We start from the raw sequence: 27,094 nt of genomic DNA on the forward strand, positions 1-27,094 counted from the left end.
TAACTTCTTTCCGAAACGTCTGAATAAGGCTTTGGACTCACTCAGACAAGACAAAGATATCCACATAACCAGGGCAGATAAAGCTAATGTTGTTGTTATTTTGGATCGAGGAGAGTATGTTGATAAAATAAATATTCTGTTAAATGACCAAGATACCTATGAACATTTGATTTTTAATTCTTGTGAGCGAGTATATGCGCAGTTTCATAAAAGATTGAGAACGATATTTGGGAACAATCAAGATATGGTTAGTACGTTTACTACTGTAAATGCTAGACTTCCCTATTTGTATGGTACAGTTAAAACCCATAAGGAAGGACAGCCATTACGTCCTATAATTAGTACTATTGGTTCAGTGTCTTACAAACTTTCTAAATTCTTAGTAACATTATTGCAACCACTTTTAGGTACAATATGTAATTCGCATGTTGAAAATAATTTAGATTTTGTAAACAGAATAATCAGGAAAACGCCAAAAGATGATGAAATAATGGTAAGCTTTGATGTTAAAAGTCTGTTCACCTGTGTACCTGTAAACGACGTCTTAGAATTTTTAAATAGCGAACTAAATAAGCATGTCATGTCTTTGCCTAATCATGTAATTTTAGAACTAATCAGACTGTGCGTGGTTGACACTTGTTTTATTTTTTATGGCAAATTTTACCGACAAAAATTTGGAATGCAGATGGGTAATTGCTTATCGCCAGTATTATCAAATATTTACATGGAATTTTATGAGTGTAGAATATCTAATTCAATTATGGCAGATATTGTTTTCTGGGTTAGATATGTTGACGATGTATTTGCGGTACTGAAAACTTCTATTGACATTCAGAAGATTTTAAGAAACCTCAATAATTTAGTTCCCTCCATAACTTTTACGGTTGACGAAGAAGACAATGGTGTTATCTCATTTTTGGATGTGACAGTTGTGAGGTCAGTTGTAAGTTCTAACTACAAGTTTAAAATACACAGAAAACCTACTAATAACAATCTTATTATTAGCAATTACTCCTCACACAAATTAGAAGTAAAACTCTCAGCATTAAGATCAATGTTTCTTAGAGCTCTTAATATCTGCAGTCCGGACTTTATCAATGAGGAACTAGAATTTATATACAAAGTTGGTATTGAAAATAATTTTAAATTGGAAGATATTGATTACAATCTAAAGTTAGCACGAAAAACATTTTATTCATATGAGGAGAAAAACAGAAAACTGGATTTTATGTTTCCCATACCACCCCGCATTAGAATCTATAGTCTACCCCCTAAGGTTACTTGGTTTAAGTACAACATTTTCATATCCTAGCACCATTGGAAAAACTTAAATTCATAATAGTCTGGAAAACAATGAAGGAGTCATTTATAAGATCCCATGCAAGTGCGGTAGTTTTTATATAGGACAATCTGGGAAGACACTCGAAAAACGCATTTTAAATCATAAATATGATATACGAACAGATAATATGAGCAATGCTTTATGTGTTCATAGTAATATGTGTAATGTACCGAATGACTGGCTCGGGTCAAAGATTTTGTTTAAGAGCACAGGTTTTATTGGAAGAAATTTGATAAAGACAGCTTGCATTGTTCACAGCAAAGGAAAAAATTTTAATCTATCGCCTGGTCTGTATAAGTTAGATCCTTTTATCTTACATATCATGAAACGTCAGTCCAAATTGGATAATGTTATCCATTAACTATCATATAGTATACGCTTGTTAATATATGTACTGTATGTTATACTGTTTCAAATGGACGTATTACCTCGTTAGATATTTTGGTATTTTTCATTTGTTTAACTGCTATTCTTGTATTATTGTTATTTTACTGCTGAATAGGTTGTAGCTCAAACTGCTAGTTTTTGATAACTGTATGTTTAAAATTTTAGGCCTTTCTTGGCTGCATGCACTGTAAACTTTATCTCTTTCCTTAATAAACGCTCCAAGAAGAGTTCCATTGGAGGACGAAACTGTTGAGCATTTTCTGAGACATACCTTTTTTCATTTTCCTATGTGAATACAACTGAATTGCTATATCTTCGTGCCTAAGAAGATTACCAGTACTATATATATGTGTGTGTGTGTGTACGCAACAGTAAATCTCTTCCTGAAAAAGTGTAATTGTCTCCAGAGGACAAGGAGATGTGGAGATTGTCACATTCACACTTAACTGATGAATCGTTGAGGAACCCCCCTCCCCCCAACCCCCGTACAAGACCTTCCACAGTATTGGGTAATTGATACACCTACAGAGAAGACACTTCAGTAATATGTCAAAACCTGGCACTGTGACATTTACCTGTTTATCTCTTACATGAATTCCCCTCTTCCATATAGTAAGACTTTTCCATAGCAAATTAGCAATACCCTTTCCACGTCATCCAAACAGGGCTTTCTAGCACTTCTCCTCCTTCCCACATGACAGAACATCCAAAATTAATGCACTATTCTTTGATGTACCTCAGCCTTTATCTAGTTCGATATATTTTCATATTTTATATATTTTCTTTCATTTACCAGCTTCCTTTCTTCATTTCCGAAAAATAGCATATCAACAGTTTCCTAAAGAAAACTGTTTGATATATGTTATTCTAACCGTGGCTTCCAAAGATATTCCTAGTTTCTTCCAGATCCTTTGCTCGCACCCTGCCACCTTCCTTGCTTTACCTTTCCTGTGAAATCTCGTCACTCATTCTATTGTTACGCATAACATTCACTCCCAGATACTTAAGTCACCTGCTTCTATTGTCCATCTTGGTTTCCATATACCATCATAACTTTGTTTTAGTTCACATTTGCTTTCAACGTTCTCATCTTGAAAACACTTTGAATCTCTGTCACTAATTTCTGCAGCTTCTCTTCACCGTCAGCGGTCATTACTGTATCATCTGCAAGCATCAGCCCATCAGCCATTCCACACTCAGTTTATAACCCGCTTACTTATCCCAAAAAATTGCTCCTACAGCTACCGGGTTTTCTCTGCCTTCTTGGAAACTTCATCTACATAAGTGTTATAAAACTATGGGCACGTGACATCCTTTCGTATCTGGGGAGCAAGGCCAATACAGTAGACGCATTCCAACGTATCCCATTTACATATTTAACACACACTTCAGTCCCATCATAAGCCCAGATAACTTCAATTCCATCGTGAGCCCAGATACCTTTTGAGAAAAGTAAACCTGCCAGAGTCTTCCATCGTCGAGAAAGTAAAGGTTGAGAAGAGAAGAGTCACATTATTGGGTGAGTTTGACTTGAGGTTTTCCTCTTGGTCAGACCTCGAGTAGTGATTCTGGCTTAGAAATTCTGAGGCTATTTTCTTGTTCTTTAGTGAATGGCTGTAACCACGCCCCCATTTCCCTTCCGTTCCTCTTTTTTTTTCTATAACCCTTTCCCCGCAGTCTTCAACCGTATCACTCATATCAAACAGCAAATGACAATCGTGATCTTTCACTTATTGATTATTTTTGACAGCTGTTCGACTATAGGCATTATTAACTTATCACAGACGCCGGATTCCGAAAAAAGAAATAGTAGTTTTTGAGTTGGGAATATTGATTATATCGTCGGATTGGTATGGCATGAACGATAGTAGTTGTAATTTAGCGGAAACGTTTACAGAAGATTTACTTTGATTTTTTTCCCTTTTTTGTGGGGGATGTTTGTACTTTTTTTTTTTTTTTACAACTTCGTGTGCCTCAAGTTTGTTGCAAGCTGTAATTGATTTATTTCACCTATGGTTTTGAACGGCTTATTTGTAACTTTGGAATTTTTTATTATTTCAGGATCTTTTAAGGATTTAGACGCATAAACCTAGTCTCCTTTAAAAGGTAAGAACATTTTTTAAACCTTCATATTAGGTTGCCTTATATTAACGTTGCATGAACTCCAGATGGCGAAAACATTTAAAAATATACAAGAAGAATGTTGTGACGTCTCTCATCAGGTATTATTTCTCCAATTATTCAGCAGTTTCCAATCCAGTAGGGTGAAGGCACGAGAGTGACTGGTTTTGTTGGTCACTTCAGTTTGAAGAGTATTGAACTATACCGTCTCTAATGCAGTAATTCGGATACACGCAGTGCCCAATTTTTGCACCCCCATCTAGTCCAGGAAAGTTAGTTGTTATTTGGAAGGTGTTCCCCTTTTAGGGCAGTGGTATGGAAAACACTTTCCGATTTAGCGGAATGTAAATAGAAAAAATGCTGTATAAGTTGAATGCCGTTGAAACAGCAGTATTATTATTTTTATCAATATTTTTTTTCTTCGATCATTCAAAGAACAAAAAGTTTCATTATAGTTGACTGTAGTTTCCAGGAGTCGAGAAAGGAAAAACTCTCATATCGTTTTTGTATAATATGTTCTGCTTAAAATACTCTATAAGGGTTGGGTACAAGAGTATACTTAATGATTGATGATGCATCGTCGAAAAATGAAAAGGTTCTGCATATCTTAGAGTCAGAGGTAGCTGAGGTGGTGTTGGCCACTGAAACTAAATCTTCTGAGCAGAAAGTGCTACTTTAAATTTGTATTTTATAGAATTTTGCTCAACAACAATACATCAAAGACTAGGTATATGAATACAAGAATTCAACGGTTCGGAAATCACATACACAATGAAAATTGTGTAATGTTTTTTTATAAAAGTCTCTTCTATATATATATATATATATATATATATAATATATATATATATATATATATATATATATATATATATATATATATATATATATATATATATCCTACAAGGCAACAACCTTAAAGTAAGCGTAGGCATTGTGTGTTTTTGCCCCTCTCTCTCTCTCTCTCTCTCTCTCTCTCTCTCTCTTCTCCTTCTCTCTCTCGTCATCTCTCTCCTCTCTCTCTCTCTTCTCTCTATGTCTCTCTCTCTTCTCTCATGAGGGGGGCGCATTGTGACTCACGCTGGCTTCTCTAAAGGTTCTGTGCATCGTTCTTCCTCTCAAGCCGCTATGCCTGATCACTTTTGTCTCCTAATGATTGAAGTTCCTTAACTTAGTCAGACTTCATTTCTCCATCACATTTAGGAAATGCGATTCGATAAGCGATTCAAACTGTGGTGATATTTTAACATTTTGAGTATTTGATAAATAACTTCGAAGCTCCTTTATCACTTGCGCACCACTCTCTCGCTCTTCAGATAGCTTGAAAGTCTGGAAAATGTCGGATACGTTCATTATTGCTCTGGTATAGTAGCAACTACACCTGTAGCTCACGAATCAGCATATTTGCACAATCGTGTTTCGAGTCCTTGCATGGGGGTGGGGGGGGCCTGTTTTAGGAGCGTGATCTCTACCCCTGGATGGTGATGGGACATTCCACCGAGGTCGATAAAAAAGTTAAGTATATCTTAGTTTTACCAGACCACTGAGCTGATTAACAGCTCTCCTAGGGCTGGCCCGAAGGATTAGATATTTTTACGTGGCTAGGAACCAATTGGTCGCCTAGCAACGGGACCTATAGCTTATTGTGGGATCCGAACCACACTATATCGAGAAATGAATTTCCATCACCAGGGATAAATTCCTCTGATTCCGCGTTGGCAGAGCCGGGATTCGAACTCCGGACCACCGGATTGGCAGCCGAGCGCGAAAACCACTCGTCCAGCGAGCGAGGAGCTTACCGGGGTCGATAAATTCCCTTGGGATGAAAATGGGGTTGATTACTCTTTCTGGGTAAAATATTGAGAGTAATTTAAGAAATTAGAATATTTGAAATTCTAGAATTAAATAAAACATCTGTTACACATACCAGATTAGTATATAATAAGCCTTTAACGACGTACTCTTAGAATTGGTAGACAACGGACTGGCGTAACAATTGTTTTCACATGGATGCATTAGCTTTCAGCTTCCTTGTCTGTAATATTATGTCCTGATATGTGAATGCCAGTTTGCTTCGGTAGAACAAACCATAATTATTGGTTATGTCATTTTTTTTCTATGCCTGTAGGTGTTCGTTGAGAGATTAAAGATCCCAGGGAGGTGTCAGTGGTGGTTTGAAAAGCCTTTGTGGCCCTTGATGTAGACCTTGGTAGTTTAGGATGGGGTTCTTAATCGACTGATTTCCATAACTGTGTTGAGTTCTCATGCTGGAGAGGTTTGAAAATGGAATACGAACTTTTTTTTTTTTTTTTTCCTGTTACTTTTTTTTTTTTTTTTTTTTTTTTACCTTGGGCAAGGTCTACTGAATGGAAAGCTCATTTTTGTTTAAACGAAAAAAGGGACAGCATAACTAAGAGAAGACAGAAATCATTAAAGTTATAAAAACAACCAAACAAAAGATAAATAGAGAATTAGGAATGGAAAAGAAATATGTAGATAGAGCAGATAACTGCAGGATAGCGTGCTGCTTTAAACCCACTAATATTAAAATCTAAAGGACGACCGAGAGCATGTTCCCGTAGCGTTAAAAGCGATAGCCTGCAACCCACTTATCTTGAGTCTTTTACATAGTATTTAGGAATAACGTTTGAAGGAAATTCCGTATTCGTCCATACATATCTTACATTAATGGGCATGATGTCTGTCCGTCCGTCTGCCATTTAATCACGGCCAAACGGCTGGTCCGATGGGCATGAAACTTGGCATGGTTATGGTGGCGGGATTGGGGTGAGAAAGGATTCCCTGAAACGAGGCTGTATAAGCCCGTAGACTTACTTTACGCATTTTCATACATAATTTCTGTATACATATGTTTGCTAGTATTCATAATTTAGGGTTTATTAAGATAAGGTGAGCCATTTAGGGGCGTGATTTTTCTTCGGCACAGAATAAAAGTGGATTAGTTTATTTACGTGCATTTCAGTCTACTTTTAGTGAGTGAAATGCAATAATTTTATTCTCACTATTTTAGCAGAAAAAAATATTAGTCATATCGCCAGGAGCAAGTTTGAGTTAACCCAACATCCAAGACTAAACCAGCAAGGCTTCCCACTCATTTTGTGTTTGTCCACTTAGAATATACTTATTAGTACTAGAGCACTCTGGTGTCAGTAGAATATACTTATTAGTGCTAGAGCACTATGGGTGCTCTAGTGTCAGTAGAATATACTTATTAGTGCTAGAGCACTATGGTGTCAGTAACTGTCGTTATAATGAAGAACAGAATATCATAAGCAAATGAGCATTTTTAAAGCTAGGTACTAATTTGAACAAACAGTAGCCTGTGCTATATAGGATCAGTCTTTTCCTTAAGTCACCATTTGAAAAGAGGCCGCCTCTAAAGCAGTAATTCACGGTGGCCATGCAGAGTCCACAACTTATGGTTGGAGGAACATACAGCGAATTTTGAATAGAACATTTTCATTCATTATTTTCCGCGTTCTGCCGAGTTGTATGCAGAGCACTCACTCGAACCGAAGGCTCAGACGCGTATTGCTTCTTAGATGAACCAGAGGTGACGAAGACTGGCGCGGTTATTCTGTCGGCTAAAGGAAGAAACCTCCAGAATTCTGCCTAAATATAGTTGTCACGTTTCTTCTTTAGGGAAGGTTGATCTTTCGTTCTTGATGACGTCAGTATTTTCTACCATCTGCTCCATCATAAATGTAAGGAGGCTAAGTTGGAAAAGTTACATGAAAACTTTGATATTGTATATATTTTTTTCCTCTCATTGAATATGCAAACACGTGCGCGCACGCAAACACAGACACATACATACGTACATACGCGCACATACATACGTATACATAATATATATATTATATATATATATATATATATATATATATATATATATATATATATATATATATATATATATATATATATGTGTGTGTGTGTGTGTGTGTTGTGTGTGTGTGTGTGTATGCGGGATGGGGACGTACTTTATGCTTAAAATTTTTTAATTATTTAATCCCTTTAAATTGTGGTAAAGACAAATCTTTTGCAAGATGTTTCATTTTCTGTAAGTCTTTTGCATTCACTTGAACTGCGTTAATGTTTTTACATATATGTTAGTTAATTATCGTAAAAAGGTATTAAAAATGATTGGAATATAAAACGTTTTATAATGTTATGTTTTATATTGTAATATAGAAAACTTGTATTCTGCGAGTAACAGAGAAAAACTAAATTCGGTAGAAATGACAGTATGGGAGAAGGGCAGCTCGTGAGATGATTACAGTTATTTCCCTTATTCCGGAACCGTCTAGTTACTTGTCGTTTGTGGAGCCTAATTTATTGGCCATTCCGATGGTGTCTGTCGTTCCTTTCGTCATTGGACTGCTAATTGTAACAGTTCCCTTTACACAAGCATAAAGTCAGGTACAGGTACACCCAGCGTTCTGACTTTTATCATGTAGGTCAGTACGTTCTACGTACAAGTGTTTTTTTTTTTCACCGCTGTAATTTTAGATTGTTCAATTTTTTTCTGTAAAGAAAGTGGCGAAATTCCTTTTTTATGATTACTTTTTATGACCATTACATCATCTTTGAATATTTTGAGCCTTTTTATTTTTGGGAGTGTCATTTAATACAATGTGGTGGTATGTTATGTTATGCTGTGTTGTGTGATAATTGGAATCTGTTTCGATTACCAGTTCTGTAAATATCGAATTTTCACCAGTGGCATTTGCTTCTTGGGGACTTGGTTAGCATTCTTTTCCCGTCACACAGTTGAAGCCTTGGTTGTCTTGTATCATTAGATGTCGTTTTCAGGTTAAGAGTCTAGAGGCTTTTTTCTTGTTTAATTCTTAGGGCTGGTGTCCGGCTTCGTTCCTCCACGATATTATGTTAAATCGGACTTCAGTGAATCTATAAGATGTATACAGATACTTTTTGACATTTGTTTGTTACGGTAGCAGTGTCGGTTGTTTCAGCCGTGTAACGCTTAAAGCTTGACAAGAGAGAGAGAGAGAGAGAGAGAGAGAGAGAGAGAGAGAGAGAGAGAGATGATGAGGAGAGGAGAGAGACGGAGGAGACAGACGAGAGAGAGAGAGAGAGAGAGAGATTTGACATTTTTTATGTGATATCACAATGATAAGAAAAGTAAGCTTCCAAATCTCACTGTCAATGCAGCGACAACGTAAGAGCAAAAACTTCTCTTTTTTTCGTATACGTGGAGTTCATAATATTATACCTGGATCAGGCCTGTGACATCTGTTTAGCAGTTTGTTTTTGAGGACCTACAGGATTTTCAAGCTCACTGTAGTAATTACTCTTGCCGTTTGCTTGTTTATCTGCCTATCAGTCGACTGATTTTATAGCTCCCAATATTTTATGCATTCATGTTATTTTATCCAAAGTTAGGTGTTTCACCATCAATTCAAACTTTTTGACTTCGTTGAGTTTATTTTAAACAGAGTAGTAGGTTTACTTTTGCCCTTTAATTAAACACATATTCCTCTTTCTACAATATATTTGGGGGGGGGGGGGTTTACTATGTCTACCCATGGGTTTTCTAATAGTAACTAACTTGGAAATAAATAAGAGGATTGTGCCGAAACCATGACTGACGTCTCCTTGTGGTTTTAAAGGTTTCCTCGCTTAGCACAGCAAATGATGATACGAAATCATCAGATTAACGCTGTTTGATACAAGCACAAACGTTGGTTATGGTGCATATGTTTGTCTAATTCAGCTGCTTGGTGAGTTACTTCGTGATAGTGTTAATCAACTGTTAATCACTTTAATGCCCAGAAACATTAGTGAAGTGTAGGTGTGGCGTTCGCTATACTCCACTGGCATCTAGCCAGTAAGAAGATACACGTACAAAGTGGCTTGTGTTGATAGCCTGTAAGAGACTCTCTCTCTCTCTCTCTCTCTCTCTCTCTCTCTCTCTCTCTCTCTCTCTCGTGTGTTGCGTTTCTTTTCAGTCTACTTGTGGCGTTCCGTTAGTGCCTTTTTTCCTGTCAGGCATGAAATCATTCTGTTAAGAGCTAATTTTATATCTTATTCCCATCGTCAGTTACTTCTTTATATTTTTATTATTATTACTGAAGCAAACGGAAATCATTCTTAGCCGAAAGACTGTTTCACAGATGTGTGTATGAAAGTGTTTAAGATTTTGTGAGTCTCCCTACTCATCTTTGCTTTGATACTTTCGTATTTACTATTCCTGGTAATTGCTTCTCTCCCCTTCTCATTACGTGTCCAGACCATCTTAGCGTTCAAAATCTCAGAGAATTTTCCAGACTGTTTACATCACATCTCCAGCAAGAATCCTATATAACAATTTAAATAATTTTGAACTTTGCAGCCTTCAAATGTTGCATACTGTACTTATTTATACTTCTTCAAAATATCACAGTTTATACCTAAATCCTCACGCCTGTTACTTTAGTGGTACAAGCTTTATAGCGATATCATCGATTTTTTTCATGCTTACTAATGGATTATGATTGTTTAGCGATAGTCTGGCAATCTCGGCTCACTTGATGCAAGGCATTACCACTGTTTTGTTGCAAGTGCAATTTCAATATCGACACAAGCATCACAGTCCAGGCTTGTTCTCAGGGTAACGTAAATTTCGAGCTTGTCCGGAGGCCTCCTGTCCTTCCACCACAACGTCGATCTCCCTTCCCTTTTTTTTTTTATTTTTTTTTTTTTTTTTTATTGAAAGCATAGAAAGTTCATTTTGCCTTTTATGTTTTAACATTTTGTAATAGCTTTTGTAACGTTTTTATTGTAGGGACTATTAATGAAGGTTTCAGTGATTAAAATTGTTTTTATGCTTATGGGCCATTTTGTTTCTTGTGAAATACTCTTTCGAAGCGATGTCTTCGCATTTTTGCTTATCGTGTTCAATTACCTTTATCCTTTTTATATAATATTTCAAAACTTAATTTTGAATTAGGATACCTCCGCGCTCTAATGTCCGTTCACTTAACGAACTATTGGTAACAGATTTGATTGACGAGTTGAATTACCAATTTTGTATGATGATTCAGTTTTTCTTTTATTCAAGTGTCTCTTCAAGAGATAAATAAAAATCGGACAGTTTATTCCCGTATTCGGGCCCTTTTCCAAATAATTAATTATAGAGATTAACAAGTTTCAAAAGATTAAACAAAAAAAATGTTCAGAGATAACGTGTTATAGTGTAAACTAGGTGTTGTGCATGTTTGAAATTTATTACGTATATTTATTTTGATATGATTAATTCCGGCTTTATACTGTATTCGTGCAGTCTCTCATAATTGCAGAGGCGTATCGTATGTAACAAGTGCTTGAATGTGATTTGAAACCGAATTTTGTCGAAGCTCATACTTCACTTGAACCGGTAACCATGTTACTGGAAGCCTAGTTAAGTTTAGAAATGTCTGCTAAATACGCTTTTATTGGTTTTATCATTCAGCACGTAAAAAAAACATTTTAGTTTTCTTGCAAAAACTGTTATGAGATTAATAGATATGCTTAAAATACAAGTCACATTAATTAAGAGAACTGTAGACAGTAAGAAATATTTGTTTCCCTAAACGTCCTGTAGAAATGTGCTTACTTGGTTAAAGTAACGTTAATTTTTTTTATCTTTTTGTTTCTGCCATAAACCGGTTTCTGTACATTCCTAGTGATCAGGGACTTGCCCACGTTTCCAAGGTCACTGGAGTGGTATGCTGGAAGAGGAGGATTTTTTCACCATTATTATTATGTTTCTTTGTCAGTCATTTTATTGCGAAGAGCACGCAAACGTTCCTATGGAATAAGCCTAAAAATCCATGAACTCGCAAAGTAAGTGAATACGCCTTTAGGTGAAAAGGTAACGAAATGATACAAATTAAAGAGATGAATAAACCAGCTGATGATGAGTGTTCATATCTCCACGGCTTTGCTTGGACTAGTGAGCGTTATCATGACTCGCACCGTCAGGAAATCCGTTTGAATACAAATGAAATTCGTGTGGCACTCCTCAGCAGTGTGGTATTGTGACATCTCCTATGAGTACTGACGACCTGCAAAGTGAGTAGTACACACAATTACTTACCATAGGCGCTAAAAGCGATACCGGAAGTTCCATTTTGTAAATGTGATTACTGAAAGATGGTCAGACAGGGAATCGTCCGATGATGACGTAAATGATACTTAATTGATATTATCGGAACAACAAACGTCTCGAGCATTTTTATGTAAAAGATTAAATGCCCAGATGGTTAATTTCTTTAAAGGTGAACCGTATTCTAGTAATGGAGTGCAAAAGTTCTGGAACATGCAGCGTGAGTACCATCATATCAGTAGAGATCTGAGGCACTGCAAACACCTAGTTTACTGGGAGTGCTGGATGATTTGTTTCTGAAGAGGTTTGGGAAAGAAATGTTAGAGTTGAAGGTTACGCGAAGTTCCGTCAGGTGCTCGGAGTCATTAGTATTTAGGAAAAGTGAATCGTGTAATGAAGTAACGGAAATGTTGGTTCTTTCGTAGTTTGACGTTATAACATACCAAATCTGTTGCAGATTTCTGTGAAGACTTAACACACCTGGTATCTTCCAGAAGTCAGTTAAAATTACAGCAAATTCAGTTCGCAGTTAGTTGAAGAAGATGTCTATAGTTACGATGTATGATCTGCATACAGTGCTGTCTTATTTTCTGGACTGAAAGCAACAAAGGTCCCAGGATACAAAACCAAACAAAATAGATTTACACTAAGTCAACTAAATCGATATGTGTATATTTATATGATGTTGCTTCGACTACAGTTATGAGCACTAGTTTAGGTTCACTAGAAAAACTATGTGCATCGTCTGATGCCAATAACCTGAAAATATGAATGAGACTAAGTAGTACTGTATAGATCATCGAATGCCAAAGATTACTTATGTGAACTTATGATTAACCATCCCAAAGACCATATTATCATGTTTGAACAAATCTGGGCAGTAATCCATTTTCAAGTAAATCTTCATTGTAAACAGTTAAATGTAGAAGATCCAGTAGACGTAACAGATGTCAGGAAATGTCTGTATTCATGGTAAACGTATCCGGACTTCAGTCAGTTTTTAATGCACCTGAGAATGCATTGGATTGTCTTTTAATTATTACATGAAATGCAAAAGTGAGCGAGCTGTGTTTGTGAGAAATGACTTACAGACATCTTGGAAAACAGGAGAAAACCATCTAAAGTATGTGGGATGTATTCAAATCGTAGAACGGGAGGATATTTGGTGCAAAATGGTTGATCAACAGTCATAGTTTGGCGAACTTTATGGCCCAATGACTGCATTTAGGTTGGGTTGGATGTAAAAGTGCGATCTACAAGGGAATCACTAGTTACTCATAGTTTCCTACTAGCAGAAAACAAGTGTCTTATTCGAGATACTTTTTGAAAGGTAAAGATACAATTTTGTGAAAAGCGACTCAGGATGCAGGTAGAAGGTCTGCACAGTCTCAGATGCTCTACGAAGTAACTTGGCTTTGTTACCAGCTATCCATTGGTGGGGAGGAATAGTAGAAGTACCAGATCCGAAGCTAGGCATCTCCTGGACTAAACTGACAGAACGAATCTCATTAAATTCACGCACTGCAACAGGTTCAACCACAACGCTTATTAGAAACAGTGGAAAGAACTCCAATTACATTTCACATAAAAATTTAATTGTGTAGTTTTAAAATGACATTTACCAACTTCGGTTAGTTTAGCTTTGCAGATTGTCACTGCATAGATGGCCGAATTGGAATACAATTGTAAGTGCTAGACCGAGGCACTCTTATGTGCTAGTGTAGTGTCATCGGGAAATTTTCTCTTATCCGGCCAACCTTTTTATTATTACATACTCTGATGATGATGATGATGATGATTGATTATGATTATGATTATTATTATTGTTATTATTATTATTATTATTATTATTATTATTATTATTATTATTATTATTATTATTCCTTACATTTCTGTTTAATATATTTTCAACTAACGTAATGTAGACAGTAAACACTCATCTTTTCGAGTAACTTCCGAAGAAGAGTGATGTAATTGACTGAAAATTTATGTACTGATATAACGTAAACTTGAACATATAAACAAACACCACGATAAACAGAGTACAAATTTAATCGCGTGCCTGCAATTGCAAAATTATATGCACAAATGTACATGTGTGTCAATGATATTTTTGACTGTTGGTAAGCTGTTAATATTTACTTCATTTCTTTGCTGTTTATAAATCCTGATGATTTACCGAGAATATTGTGGATCTTTCAGGTATGTGATAAAGGTATGAATTCTAAGAGATCCATATATTTATGTATGACTCTTGCTTCTAACAAAACTTATATCGAAACAAAAAAATCTCGGAAGTGTGATGGTTATCTGGACAAATTTGTAATTTGCTCTTTATGTAATAAATACGCGTCATGTTCGTCATTAGCCATAAACTCTCGGTGGATTTTATGACTAGATGTGCGCCAAGAACAATTCAGATAATACTATTAGCGTCCCAGTGAGAGAAGTCGTTGAAGAATTTCCTTGATAAAATGTCCCTTTTTATTGCTCTCTCTTCTCTCTCTCTCTCTCTCTCTCTCTCTCTCTCTCTGTTTTAATAACTTTGTCGAAGAGAATGTCTAAGATTTAATGTTACCGTACTTTTAATTAGCGCGGTCATATGCTTTTCTCTGTATGTAAGTAAAACGTATTTGCTGCAAAAAAAAAAAAAATAATAAATAAATAAATAAATAAATAGAGAAGCCCATGTACATATCGGCTGATGATCAGGCGATCGTGGTAGCAAATTTTTGAGCAAGTAGGATATTCATCACTTGGTAGCCAAACCTTTCCTAAATAACCTTTAATATCGAAATTTGATATGCAAGTTCTCCCTTTTTATATTCTTCATTAAAGGGCAAATTAATTTTCAATAAGTAATTCCTCCCCAGGTGCAAGAATATCCCATATGAGTAAAACAAAGTGAAATAATAGAATATACTGCAAAAAATATCTCCTTCCTTCTTCAGACAACAACAGTTTGGAAACCATACGGAACCTGTGTATATACGAGGATGGAAATCCAGAATACAGGCAATTATCAATTTTAGGTTAATTAAGTTGTGGTTAAGGCCCGAGTTTAGGAATGTTAATTGTCCTCAAAATAGACACCAAGCTCCTATCTACCCATTTCTGCTAACATGACACTTTGGACAGATTCAGGACGTTTGTTTGATTGAGGTAGCCATAATCATCTGACCTTTGCAATAACACGCATTTCCGAAGCCAGTTTGACACTTTCCATAGCCAATTGTTGACACTTCCGATATATTTTGTCTTTCGGTAAGACTTGCATGATTTAAAATAAGATGAACTTGGACGCGAGTTAAATCTTTAACTATGGATGGTTTTCGATTTTTCTGTAAGCTAGACTTGTAAGAGCCACAGTGTTTATCATTCCTTGCAGGACAACGGATGCGTGAGGTTTAGGTTGGGTTTCCGCTAACGATTGGTGACAGCCGAACTGACAGTTTGGATAGATACAGACAATACGATTGTCTTTCCCCAACTTTTCTTCGACTTCTTGATCTTCTTGATGCAGTCCATGACAATGTTAGAATCTCTGCAAACACCTTCAGTCATGAGGTCGTAATTATTGAGAGATAAGCACCTGTCTGTGAATTAGATTAAATATTCAGAGAACTTGAAAGTTATCGATATATAAATATATATGACTGGTACAAATGTTCTGTTATAACAGAATTCCATCTAATAAAAGGAGCCCATAAAAGCACCAAAATATATAGAGAGAAATACTATATTTCAGAGCTGCTGTCTCTCTTCAGGTAGATGAATAAAGTTACAGAAAAGATGGTATTTTATATCAAGAGGTCCATCCACAGGTAAGCCAATTTAGGTCACTCCCGCTGATAATCTTCCTTTAATCTTCTTAAGGGTCGGTTGAATGAAATTTATATATATATATATATATATATATATATATATATATATATATATATATATATATGTGTGTGTGTGTGTGTGTGTGTGTGTGTGTGTGTGTGTGTGTGTATGTGTGTGTTTGTTTGTGTTTCTTCAGAATGTTTTTCTACATGAGAGACCAGGATATCTATATCGCCAAACAGACACATAGCTTCACGTACAGATACCAGTGAGGCTAGACTCACGGACACAAACATTCTTTAGGATAAAAAGTCGGCGTTTTCAGACACACAAGAGATTGTTGTTTAAATAACAACATTTTTATTCCCCTCTTTTTTTTCGTTCCCTTTTTTTCCCAGACAAGGAAATAACATTGGGATTGAAATGTGTAAGAATATATGTACATTTTAAATTTTTTAATGTTTGATAACTTTAAAAGCTTTTCTTATTTTCGTACGTATATATTTTTTTCTCATAAGAGCTTCAGTAACAGATAAACGTGTGTAGCTTCATCCGAACCCTTATGAAATCTAGGAATTCTCGTAGAATGATTCCAGATATGCGAGCAATCGCATGGGGATCAAGTTGGATATTAAACGACGCGTCACAAAGATGGCCATTTTTCCCCTTTATTTTACCAAAGCTATGTGAATATATTTACGTAACGATATCATATTTTTTATCTGACTGCCCGGCGATCTTATAACGTTATCTTATTGTGTGCCAGATTTTACTTTTTTAGTTTCTCGATGCTTATGGAAGACTGGCAGTAGCTGAATCCTCCTCTTATCCTTTGTCGAATGCCATTATCTGTTATGTAAGTCCGTTGTCCGGTAATATATATCTCTTGACTGCAGGACGATGTTAATCCTGGTGGCCTTCTCTTTGTGGTACGCCATCTTTATGTTGCTTCTTTACCCTTGATATATTCCTTTCCATACAGAAACAAAACTGAATATAAAAAAGAACGTATATTAGCGTGCGAGCGTAAAGGTGAGCTTATTGATATATACCATGGTCTGTACCGCCGGAGCCAAAGCACCCTGTTATCTTGCATCATAAACTGGGATATCCGTCAGGAGCGCTATCTGCTTGGGGGCTCGTTACTTGGCATGACTGGCTCGGAATAGGCTTTTGTGTCGGGTTTCTTTGGAATGCGAAGCACACTGCGCACCCAGGAAGAACGTCATCCTGGAATACGTGACTGTTCTTCTCTAGGGGCGTCGGGTACTGGGATATTGCTTGCCCATGGACAGTGGACATTTCTTGCCCTCAACTGCTGTCCAGGAAGTAAGAGAGGGCGTCCAAAGTGTAAGAGAACCGTTCTGTGTATTTAAAAACGCACGACGTTCTACTGATGATTTGTGTGTGTGTGTGTGTGTGTGTGTCGTAGCAAGAAGCGGTTGGGCGAGTTGGTGTAAATCTTCTCAAGCCGGAGATTTTCATCAGTTCAGCGATCAAACCATAAATGTGGGAACAATTGTTTTACTGTCCTTGAAAACTATAAACTTTTGTAGTAAAAAAAAATAATCAATACTTTAAGCTCTTGGGTCGTTTCATGCTCGTATGGGGTATCAGCCATTATGTAAATATATTATGTTTCATACGCCACACACACATATATAAATACTATATATATGTGTGTACGTGTATTACACGTCTTTTGGGACGTGAGAACTTTCGTTATAGCTAATGTTATTGAATATACGCAAATTTTATATTATATATATATGTATATATGTAGTGTATATATATATATATATATCTATATATATATATATATATATAGATATATATATATATATATATATATATGTAGGATTAGGCCTTAGGAATAATCTATTTGGACTATATACTCTACTGCAAGATAAAAGGTTTTTACGGAACGGAATGACAGTGAAAGAAAGAGCTTCTTTCACGAATGATGTCAAGATTTGCAAATAGATGAAAAAAGTTAATTTGTGTAAATTCAACATCAACATTCGAGTCAATGAAAGTTCTAACGTCCTCAAAAGACGTGAGATATATATATATATATATATATATATATATATATATATATATATATATATATATATATATCACGTCCTTTGAGGCGTTAGAACTTTCGTTGACTCGAATGTTGATGTTGAATTTACCAAAAATAACTTTTTTCGTCTATTTGCTAATCTTGACATCATTCGTAGCTCTTTCTTTCACTGTCATTCCGTTCCATAAACCTTTTATCTTGCAGTAGAGTATATAGTCCAAATAGATTATTGCTAAGGCCTAATCACCAGTAGGATGCTGGCTTAGTGGTGTTATCCATTTAACATACAAATTGATTTTGTTGTCATCCTGAAAGTAAACCACACGAAAAAAAATCCCCGTCTACTTCTTAAATGTTATTTCTATTTTAAAGTTTCTAAGAGAGAGAGAGAGAGAGAGAGAGAGAGAGGATAGGTATAGAGCTGAGTAGAAGGTGCTTTTGTGATATATATATATATATATATATATATATATATATATATATCCTATATATATATATATATATAATATATATAAAATCCCATATTGTTTCCCTGTCCCTGCTGCATCCTATTTGGTTGCAGCACCTTCTGCATACTGAGTAGACCCAGCCTTCATTCTTCGGGGCTGCAGCGTCATTGCTCCTTGCAACATTGTGGCCTGCGTGGTCGGCCGTGATCTGATTTATATCACCAGATTTATATCTACGTCTCCTCTGGAAGAAAAAATTTTTGTTTTTACGAACGTGTTGTCCTTAGAGCTGTCTCTTGTCACTCCTACAGCATCGAAGTCGGGAAGATTTCGCATGCAAAGTGAGATCTGATGTTTCATTTCATGGTTTCAGTGTGTATTTCCGTATTGCTGAGGCGTTTGGAATTAGTACCTCGGAAGTTGAGAGAGAGCAAAGGACGTGATTTTGCTTAAGGACATTTGATTCTTCTGTCTTACTCTTGGTGTATCAGCGTGTTACTAAAATTAATTTTGGTTATTAAATTATGGATGACGTCAAGAAACTATCTAATGTGAAGAATATATATTGTTTGGTTTTTTTTATATATATATTACATTATATATATATATATATATATATATATATATATATATATATATGTATATATATATATACATATATATATATATACATATATATATATATATATATATATGTATATGTATATATATAGTTTTTCTACATAAAGCCGCTTCACCTAACAGGCGATGACTCTTGAGAAAAAAAAAAAAAAGTTTGATCGCCCACTCAATCCACACTTTAACTGCTGTAACTTTCATTTGCGTTCTGCATATGCACTTCCATACCATAAAGGAGAGTTTGTTCAACAGTCCCTTCATCCATTCCAACCGACCCGAGGCTCCCATAGCAAACTAAAGTTTTCTTTTTAATCCTTTGCAAACTCCCAGCCTTTCCTGTTTACCCTTTACTCATGTTGCAGTCATCATTGCAAACACTCCCAAATACCAGTTCACATCAGTCATTTCAATTTGTTGCCTAGGCTGATAGGAGTCTAATTGCATCCATTTTTTATCCATTTATTTTGCTTTTAACGACTCCTAGGGTAATCCGACAAAAGGCGAAAGATGAACGAAAGAAAAGAATTAGTGAGTAAATGTTGATTCATATTCACAGATCTAGAAAATTCGGGGACTATTTCCATAGGAGCGCTCATATAGATCTAAATTAATCCCTATCAGATACAATCTTTCAGTTATCATTGCGCTTGCCAGAAGCTTTAAAAGCTATACAGATCATGGTCTAGCCAATTGCAGCCATACACAAACTGTACCTGGCAATTGGATGAGAGGTTGCCGCTTTTATAAAAACTCCACTTATATACTTCACCCGTGTCTCAGAGGCTGAATTAGCCCTACTATTATTTCCTTCTCATGTATAACAGCACAGCTTTTCTCTCTCTCTCTCTCTCTGTATATACATATAAACATACACACGCATATACATACATACATATACCTACACGTATATGAATGTATGTATATGTGAGCGTTCAGCCCTGAATTATACAAAAGTTTATCTTTAAGTACAATGAAGTGAGTGCCAACAAGGCGTTATATATTTTTTTCTTTGTAATATAGAACACATTTTAGTTTTCACAGATTTCCAAGGAGGTAACAGTACCAATTTTGAGTAAGTCTTTTAGAGTTGGAAGGTCATAAAACCCTTACTGACATTGTCCAGCTTCTTCAGGACTCTAATTGCATCATGTATCGGGCCCATTTTTAATTAGTAATCTTTGTGCCATTCACTCAGTTGAATGCCTCGCCTGAAGTCATTGCTTTCTCTTTATGATGTTTTTTGTTGTATTTTTCCCATCTCTGGCTCCATTTCGGGAAGGAATGTCGTTCTAAAGAACGTCGATTGGAATTCGTTGGTGGACAGTGTCGGGTGTTCGAGTCACTTTGGTACCAAATCATTTATCACTTGTAAGTCCCCTCAGGTGATATTCCCGAAGTAGCGCGATTTGGATATTGCACAACATTTGTAGTTTAGTGTTTGTATATATATATATATATATATATATATATATATATATATATATATATATATATATATATATACACGTACATACATAACGTTAATTGAAATGTTGCAAACTTGGTGGTGATTGATGTCTTGTTAATGTCTAAAGCTGCTGAATTTGAGAAATTAATGAACACACGCTGAATTCCTGAATGATGTGGGTATTACAGAAGGGTGTCAAGGCAGCAAATGCCATTTCTAGGTAGAAACAAGCATCACCGGAAGAGGAAGCATGAGTAGGTGCGACCTTGCATACTTGTTTCCCGAAAAACATTGTCGGTCTGGAATGTACTGCATCACTTATTTTATAATCATAGCAAAGTGAAAGGTGTTGGTAAACAAATTTTCTTCGTAAACTTCCGGATAGAAAGCAACCTCGTCTTCAATAGATGCTTTAAATATGGTTCCTCTGAAGAGTACGATATTAATGTCGTGGAATGCTACCCAACATTCGATGTCTCCTGTTCAGTTTTGTCCTTCTGTGTGTTGTCAGTTCAAGAATAGTTAATTGTGATGATTCAGAATACGGTCTCAGTATATCAGGCGAAGATCAGCTGTTTGTTGCTAATAGACGCCAAGTTGAAACAGGCCATGTTTAGCTTTCTGTATTTAATCTTAGGCTAGTTTGGGGAATTTTATAGTATTAGTAGATTCATTTTATTCAAGATAGCGAAAAAATATGGTTATAGAAACTACGTAAGTGATCATACTCACACCGTAGGGCAAATCCTATATGGTGATAAAAAGATGCCTTTATTGTCATTGTATTCTTTGACAAAGTCTTATTCCAAGTGATAATGATATTTTATTAAGATACTCTTACAGATGAAAGAACGAAAGAGGCTTCTAATACGACCACGTTGTCTGTTTTCGAAAATGGTTGAAAGTTCTTCTGTACCAAAAAGGGTCCGAAGTACAATTGTCCTCTCTGCGCAAGCATAATATATAAAGAATGGCCCACCATCTATTCCACGGTATCATTGTTATCAGCGGTCTCACCTGTTAGCTGAGACAGTAAACTTAATTGTCAGACTCATAAATTCGACACTATATTTATAAAGGTTTTAATCTCTTAAACGAGCATTGTATATCCTACGGGAATCGAAAGTGAAATCGATGTAGCCTTTATAAAAAGTAAAATTCATGGGTCTGACACTTGGCTCCATTACCTTAGCTAACAGGTGAGACCGCTCGTTGGAATACGGGATGGCCTGGTTCGGTGTGTCTTTCTACCACGTATAACATGTTTAGCCACTACGCAGAGTAAGTCCACGCTGGGGACATCATCATGGCCGCAGAGGACAGTAGCACTTGTGGACCCTTGTGATATGCACTGACGTTTAAACATGAAAGTATGCAAGCGTGAACTAGACAGTAAAACATATCGCCTGTCAAACAGTGGCGTATGCATATTAGCTTCATAGTCAGAGTAAAATTTCACTTTTATAACTTTGTTTTGCTACGGAAGACTTACTCGGTATAACGTGAATTATGATGGCATATCACGTGAAAATCGTTAGATATGAAATGGGATTCGTTTTGCTGGAAATTTCAGCGATCATATTTTTAAATGACTGCAAAACGCTTTTTCTCAAGAGTTGACTTCAGAAGAAAAAGCAGTCGTTACTGACACTTTCATTCTCCAACCGCTGAATCCCAGATGAACCTCACGCAAACATATCTCACAGCCTCACAAGAACATCTTCAATCTTTACTGAAACCTCATCAGCAGTATTTCATCTCCACTTATATAGTATATCCTACATTTCTTTCTTGTACGTTCTCTCTTGCTTCTAGAATGTCAAATCCCCTGCATTTCAACTCTGGCACCCCGTCAGCCCAATCTTTGTAGGTCTGCATCTCCCTCCCAAGGCATCCGAGTCACATTCTTTTTATCAACACATACTCTCATGTTCTTTTTGTATGACCAAACCACTTCAAAAAGTGTTCCATATTTCCTCTCTTGTTATATCTTATTCAAAGCGTTCGGGTTGCCGGGATGGTGGTAATGGTGTGTATTTGATAGTACCCATCATCATTATTCCTTTCAAATTCGATCAAAACGCGCAGTTAAAACAAAATTTGTAATACATTTTTCAAACGCTGAGTTAAATATAAGAATGATCCATGCTTCTTTAGTAGTTGCTGTGTACTTTGACTCATATTTTAATGTAACTTTCTTTCTCAGTAAAAGTGACGGTAATATAAGAGAAGGTTGAATCTTGCAGGTCCCAGACCACGAGGGGCAATGGTGGGAGAAAGCTTGTCGTAGGCTGAAAGACGGAGTCTAAATAGGGAATTAATAACCGGTAGCCTATCTTTATTACACAGAAAAAAATAGAATTTCACATTGAATAATATAACGATGAATTTGAGCGACGTGGCAGACGAGACCCCTGGTTCACATTTTGTATTACTGTACAATTTTTGGAGTGAATTATGACATTACGAATTTATTGCACAAATTGAGAACATCACTGCATTTCTTTATGGGTCGCCGTTTCTTATCGACCTTCTCCGCCTTCCTCTGTCCAGTGCATCCTGACTTCTTAAACTTTTCTCCCTATTGCCATTTGTTATTTTAACCTTCCCGCTGAATTTTGGCCCTCCTCTTCTTCTCCTTCCTTCCACCTGCATGCTCATAATTACACACGCGATCTCTCCGCTTTAGATGATCCAACCACTGTAGTCTTCTTTCATGTCATCCCGTTTGGGGTTAGTGCCGTTAGTGCAGCTCACGCGGTGCATTGTGGACTTTATGTAAGGTTCTTTGTAGCGTCCCTTCGCCCCGAGTTGCAACCCCTTTCATTCCTTTGCCTGTACCTCCGATTATATCCTGTTTCTTCCATCTTACCTTCCACCCTCTCCTAACAATTGTTGCATAGTCCAACTGCAAGATTTTCGTCCTGTTACACCTTTCAAACCTTTTTACTGTCAATTTCCATTTCAGCGATGATTGACCTCATAGGTCCCGGCACTTGACCGTTGGCCTAAATGCTATGTCCTGTTCTGGTCTTTCCTGGGCCTCTTTCGATACTTCCCCAGCCTCAACAGTTCCTCTACTAAATTCATTTCTGATCCTATTTCCTCTTCCGACTCTAATACACATTCGGTCACATCCACATTTGGAGTTAAATAGCATTAGATTTGTATGACTAGAACTATGAGCAGAGCAAACAAAAGCAAAGTTAGTAATTATTATCATAACCTGTCATTTTTGGCTACCACCCCTTTTTCTAAGCCAGTAGATTGGGATGAGGCTGCCAGCCCTGTGCCTGTTTTCACCCTCACTTTGAATCACTACACTGGCCAGGAACCAGGTCATAATTCCCTACTTACGTCAACAGAGCCGCAGTGGGTTTTAACAGAGTCGTATCACTGTGTCCTCTTTCAAATTTGAATCCGGGTTCTATAATCAGTGACACCTGTAAGAGGGTCTGGGTCTACTGGACAACAGCTCCATTATATATATATATATATATATATATATATGTGTGTGTGTGTGTGTGTCGTATGTATATGTATGTGTGTATGATGGCCTCCATTATACATTTCTTTGTTATATAACGGTGTTGTTTAATTAAAAAGGATTCCTTTCAACACTATAATGGCTCCCAAGGTTTTCCTAGTCTGTTATTACGGTAAGAAACGTTTGTTGTGTTTATGCATCAGTGAGGGATTTTTATTCTTTAGTGTAGATCTGACACTATAGATATCAAAGTTTTACCTAGACTATAGTGATTGAAGTATCATTGACATGAAGCACATCATCTCAGTTTATTGAAGTGGATTGTATAAATAGTAAAGTGGCTTTCCTTCTGTCATCCAGTGCAGAGGTGCTCATTTCCGCCTGCGCCTTGCCAAGTCATTACCGCTGACAGATATGTTCCTACTGATGGGATGTTATGTATATCTTAGTTTTACCAGACCACTGAGCTGATTAACAGCTCTCCTAGGGCTGGCCCGAAGGATTAGATATTTTTTACGTGGCTAGGAACCAATTGGTCACCTAGCAACGGGACCTACAGCTTATTGTGGATCGGAACCACTATATCGAGAAATGAATTTCGATCACCAGAAATAAATTCCTCTGATTCCGCTTTGGCCAAGCCGGGAATCGAACCTCGGACCACCGGATTGGCAGCAGAGCGCGAGAACCACTCGTTCAGCTAGGAACTACATACTGATGGGAAAACAGGACGCTGGTTGACAGTTTGAAATGTATGGATTGAATTTTTGGGAAACTTATCTGCAGAAACTTTTTATCGAAATTTATTTCTTATATTGCAGGTTACTTTTATTGCTTTTGTAAACGGCTCCTCTTGCTTTCATTGATGCTTTGCCTCAGTTGGTGAGAAGATTCGATTGATGGCAACATTACCATTATCAGTGTTTTGAGTAAAAAACGAAGGAATTCCTTGTCAGAATACATTTTGCTAACGTTAATGGCTCACTCACACATTTGCGATTCAAGGACTTGCAATGCATAATTGTCGAAATTTTGCTAAATATGAGGTCATTACGCTGTAATGTCTACCAAATCGCCATGAATCGCGTCGCCAAACTTACAGTGATGGAAGACGTTTTTAGAGATGGTGTCGTCGCACTTGCTAGTTACGGTGCCAATCTAATTATGACAAATGGGGACGCACTGCGTCAGTGTTGTTTGTTGCGCAATGACATGACGACAAATGACAGTTGGCACTACCGGACCACGTATGTTTTATAATTCTAAAACATCGGCCACTACTTGGTGCATGGCGCCAAACTCGGTGACGCGATAACGATTCATGGCGATTGTTGGCAGTTTGGTCGTAATACATCATAATGACGTCGTAAGTAGCACATTTACGGCAATTACGACTTGCGTGTCCTTGAATCACATAAGTGTGAGCAAGCCATTATATAAGACTATACTTGTTAGATTGTACTATGTATTAATGTAGCATCGTGTACAAATGTGCATAGAATTAGTTTGGCTTTTAATCTGTTATTTCAATAGCACTGCCGGTTTGTAACTTATAACTATACTCTGTTTTTTTTCCCATCTGTCCATCCGCCTGTGGTGTTTTTGTATGGTAACACTGCGTCCCGGGCTTTAAATAGTTACGCTATGTCTAAGTTTTAGGTAAATAAAATTATATCTGGGTGTACATTTGCAACTGAAAAGTGTTTTAATAAATTACTGTATGCGAATTACACCGTTAATATTCGAAATAGGATATTAGTCCCGGGGGGACGCAGTGATTACCATGCGCAAACACCACAGGTGGATGGACAGATGGAAAAAAAACAGAGTATAGTGCAAGTCTTACGCTTCATCCTCACTGCTTCATTCACTGTAGGCAAATGTCAAGTTTCTGGCGCGGAAAAGCCTCGTTTCAATGCATCAGTGTCACGAAGCTTCTGTCCAGGATAGCGACTTGGTCATTGTTAGGTGTCAAGGGAGAGGAAGCCTCCAACGAGCAGTTTTATTTTCTTCTTTTTTGGAGAGAGATAAAGAGAGAGATTTGGACTTCAAATAACAGGACTAAAATTGTTCAGGATTGCAGATTATATTTCTGTCTTTCTGTCTTACAACCAAATTGGTAGCATTTCCACTTTTATGTATTGTAGTTTCCACTCGACAACGTCTGCATTCTCTCTCTCTCTCTCTCTCTCTCTCTCTCTCTCTCTATCTCTCTCTCTCTCTCTCTCTTTAAAAAGAATTTTCACCTCCATGTAATGCAAAGTATCAGCAGCAGTCAAGTGTTGTTAATGAGAATAAAATTTATGTGACATAACCGAGTCGTAAATACCCTCATCCTAATAAGGATATACCCAGAACAAGAAATATTTGAAATCGTCTTTTAACTCTATAGAATAATGTTACACGCATATGGTATTAATTATAAACACAAGCGCGCTCACGCACTTGTATATAGTAGATGCGTGTGTGTTTGTGTTAGAGAGACAGACGAATAGACAGGGAGACTAGCAAATTCTTTTTACTATGAATGTATCACAGACAGATATATATTGTGTCGAGTATTATGCAAGAAGTCTTTCGAGCATTTTTCAGACAGCCGACATTCTCAGAGTGAAAAAACGCCATTCCTTTTTTTATTCTATACCCCAAAACGTGACGGGAGCACATAAAACAATCTTTTTGCTTGAAGCAATGCGAGACAACAATGGACTATTTTTCAAAAGCTTTTCGATTTTTCGTCCTAACTTCAAGAGTAAAGAGCATCCTCCCCGAGAAAGACAAAATCTTTTTGTGCGAAATCGGTTTTCGTTTTATAGACTCTGATGGGAAAGAATGATAAAACACGAACATTTCGAGAGATTTCGTGTGTTTCAGCTTTGAAGGGGAAAGACACACACAAGTTCAAGTCATTGCTTTTTATATTAGGGTGGCAACAAAGCAACGCCACCGACTCGGTCTAGGGGGGGTTGTCACGAGAATGCTTGGGAAGAGGTATACAAATAGGAGGTTTCATGGGCACTCGTGACTATATATGGGCAAACCACATGTTACAATACTACAACGAATTAATTTCAAATGTGTTCAAAGTTTTAAAACAAGTGGTTTTACAGATACTGATGTTTCGTTTTTACCCATGAGGCGCTTTCCTTAATCTTTTTAATGTTAATATACTACTACTTTATTTGTAACTTTTTTTGTAAATTATGATTACCGATTAAGAATTTTTCTTTTGTACTGAAT

General features: G+C 36.7%; 1 protein-coding gene across 1 annotated transcript in view; it reads left to right on the plus strand.

The window, feature by feature from the left end:
* The first annotated feature begins 11,854 nt into the window (after positions 1-11,854).
* Positions 11,855-27,094, plus strand: part of LOC135215578 (uncharacterized) — a 47,997-nt gene continuing 32,757 nt past the window's right edge. The window contains exon 1 of the mRNA XM_064250440.1: positions 11,855-11,926. Coding sequence (XP_064106510.1) covers positions 11,905-11,926 — 22 coding nt within the window. The 5' untranslated portion in view covers positions 11,855-11,904. The remainder of the gene's footprint in view (positions 11,927-27,094) is intronic.

Source organism: Macrobrachium nipponense, chromosome 5, assembly GCF_015104395.2.
Source record: "Macrobrachium nipponense isolate FS-2020 chromosome 5, ASM1510439v2, whole genome shotgun sequence".
Taxonomy (NCBI): Eukaryota; Metazoa; Arthropoda; class Malacostraca; order Decapoda; family Palaemonidae; genus Macrobrachium; species Macrobrachium nipponense.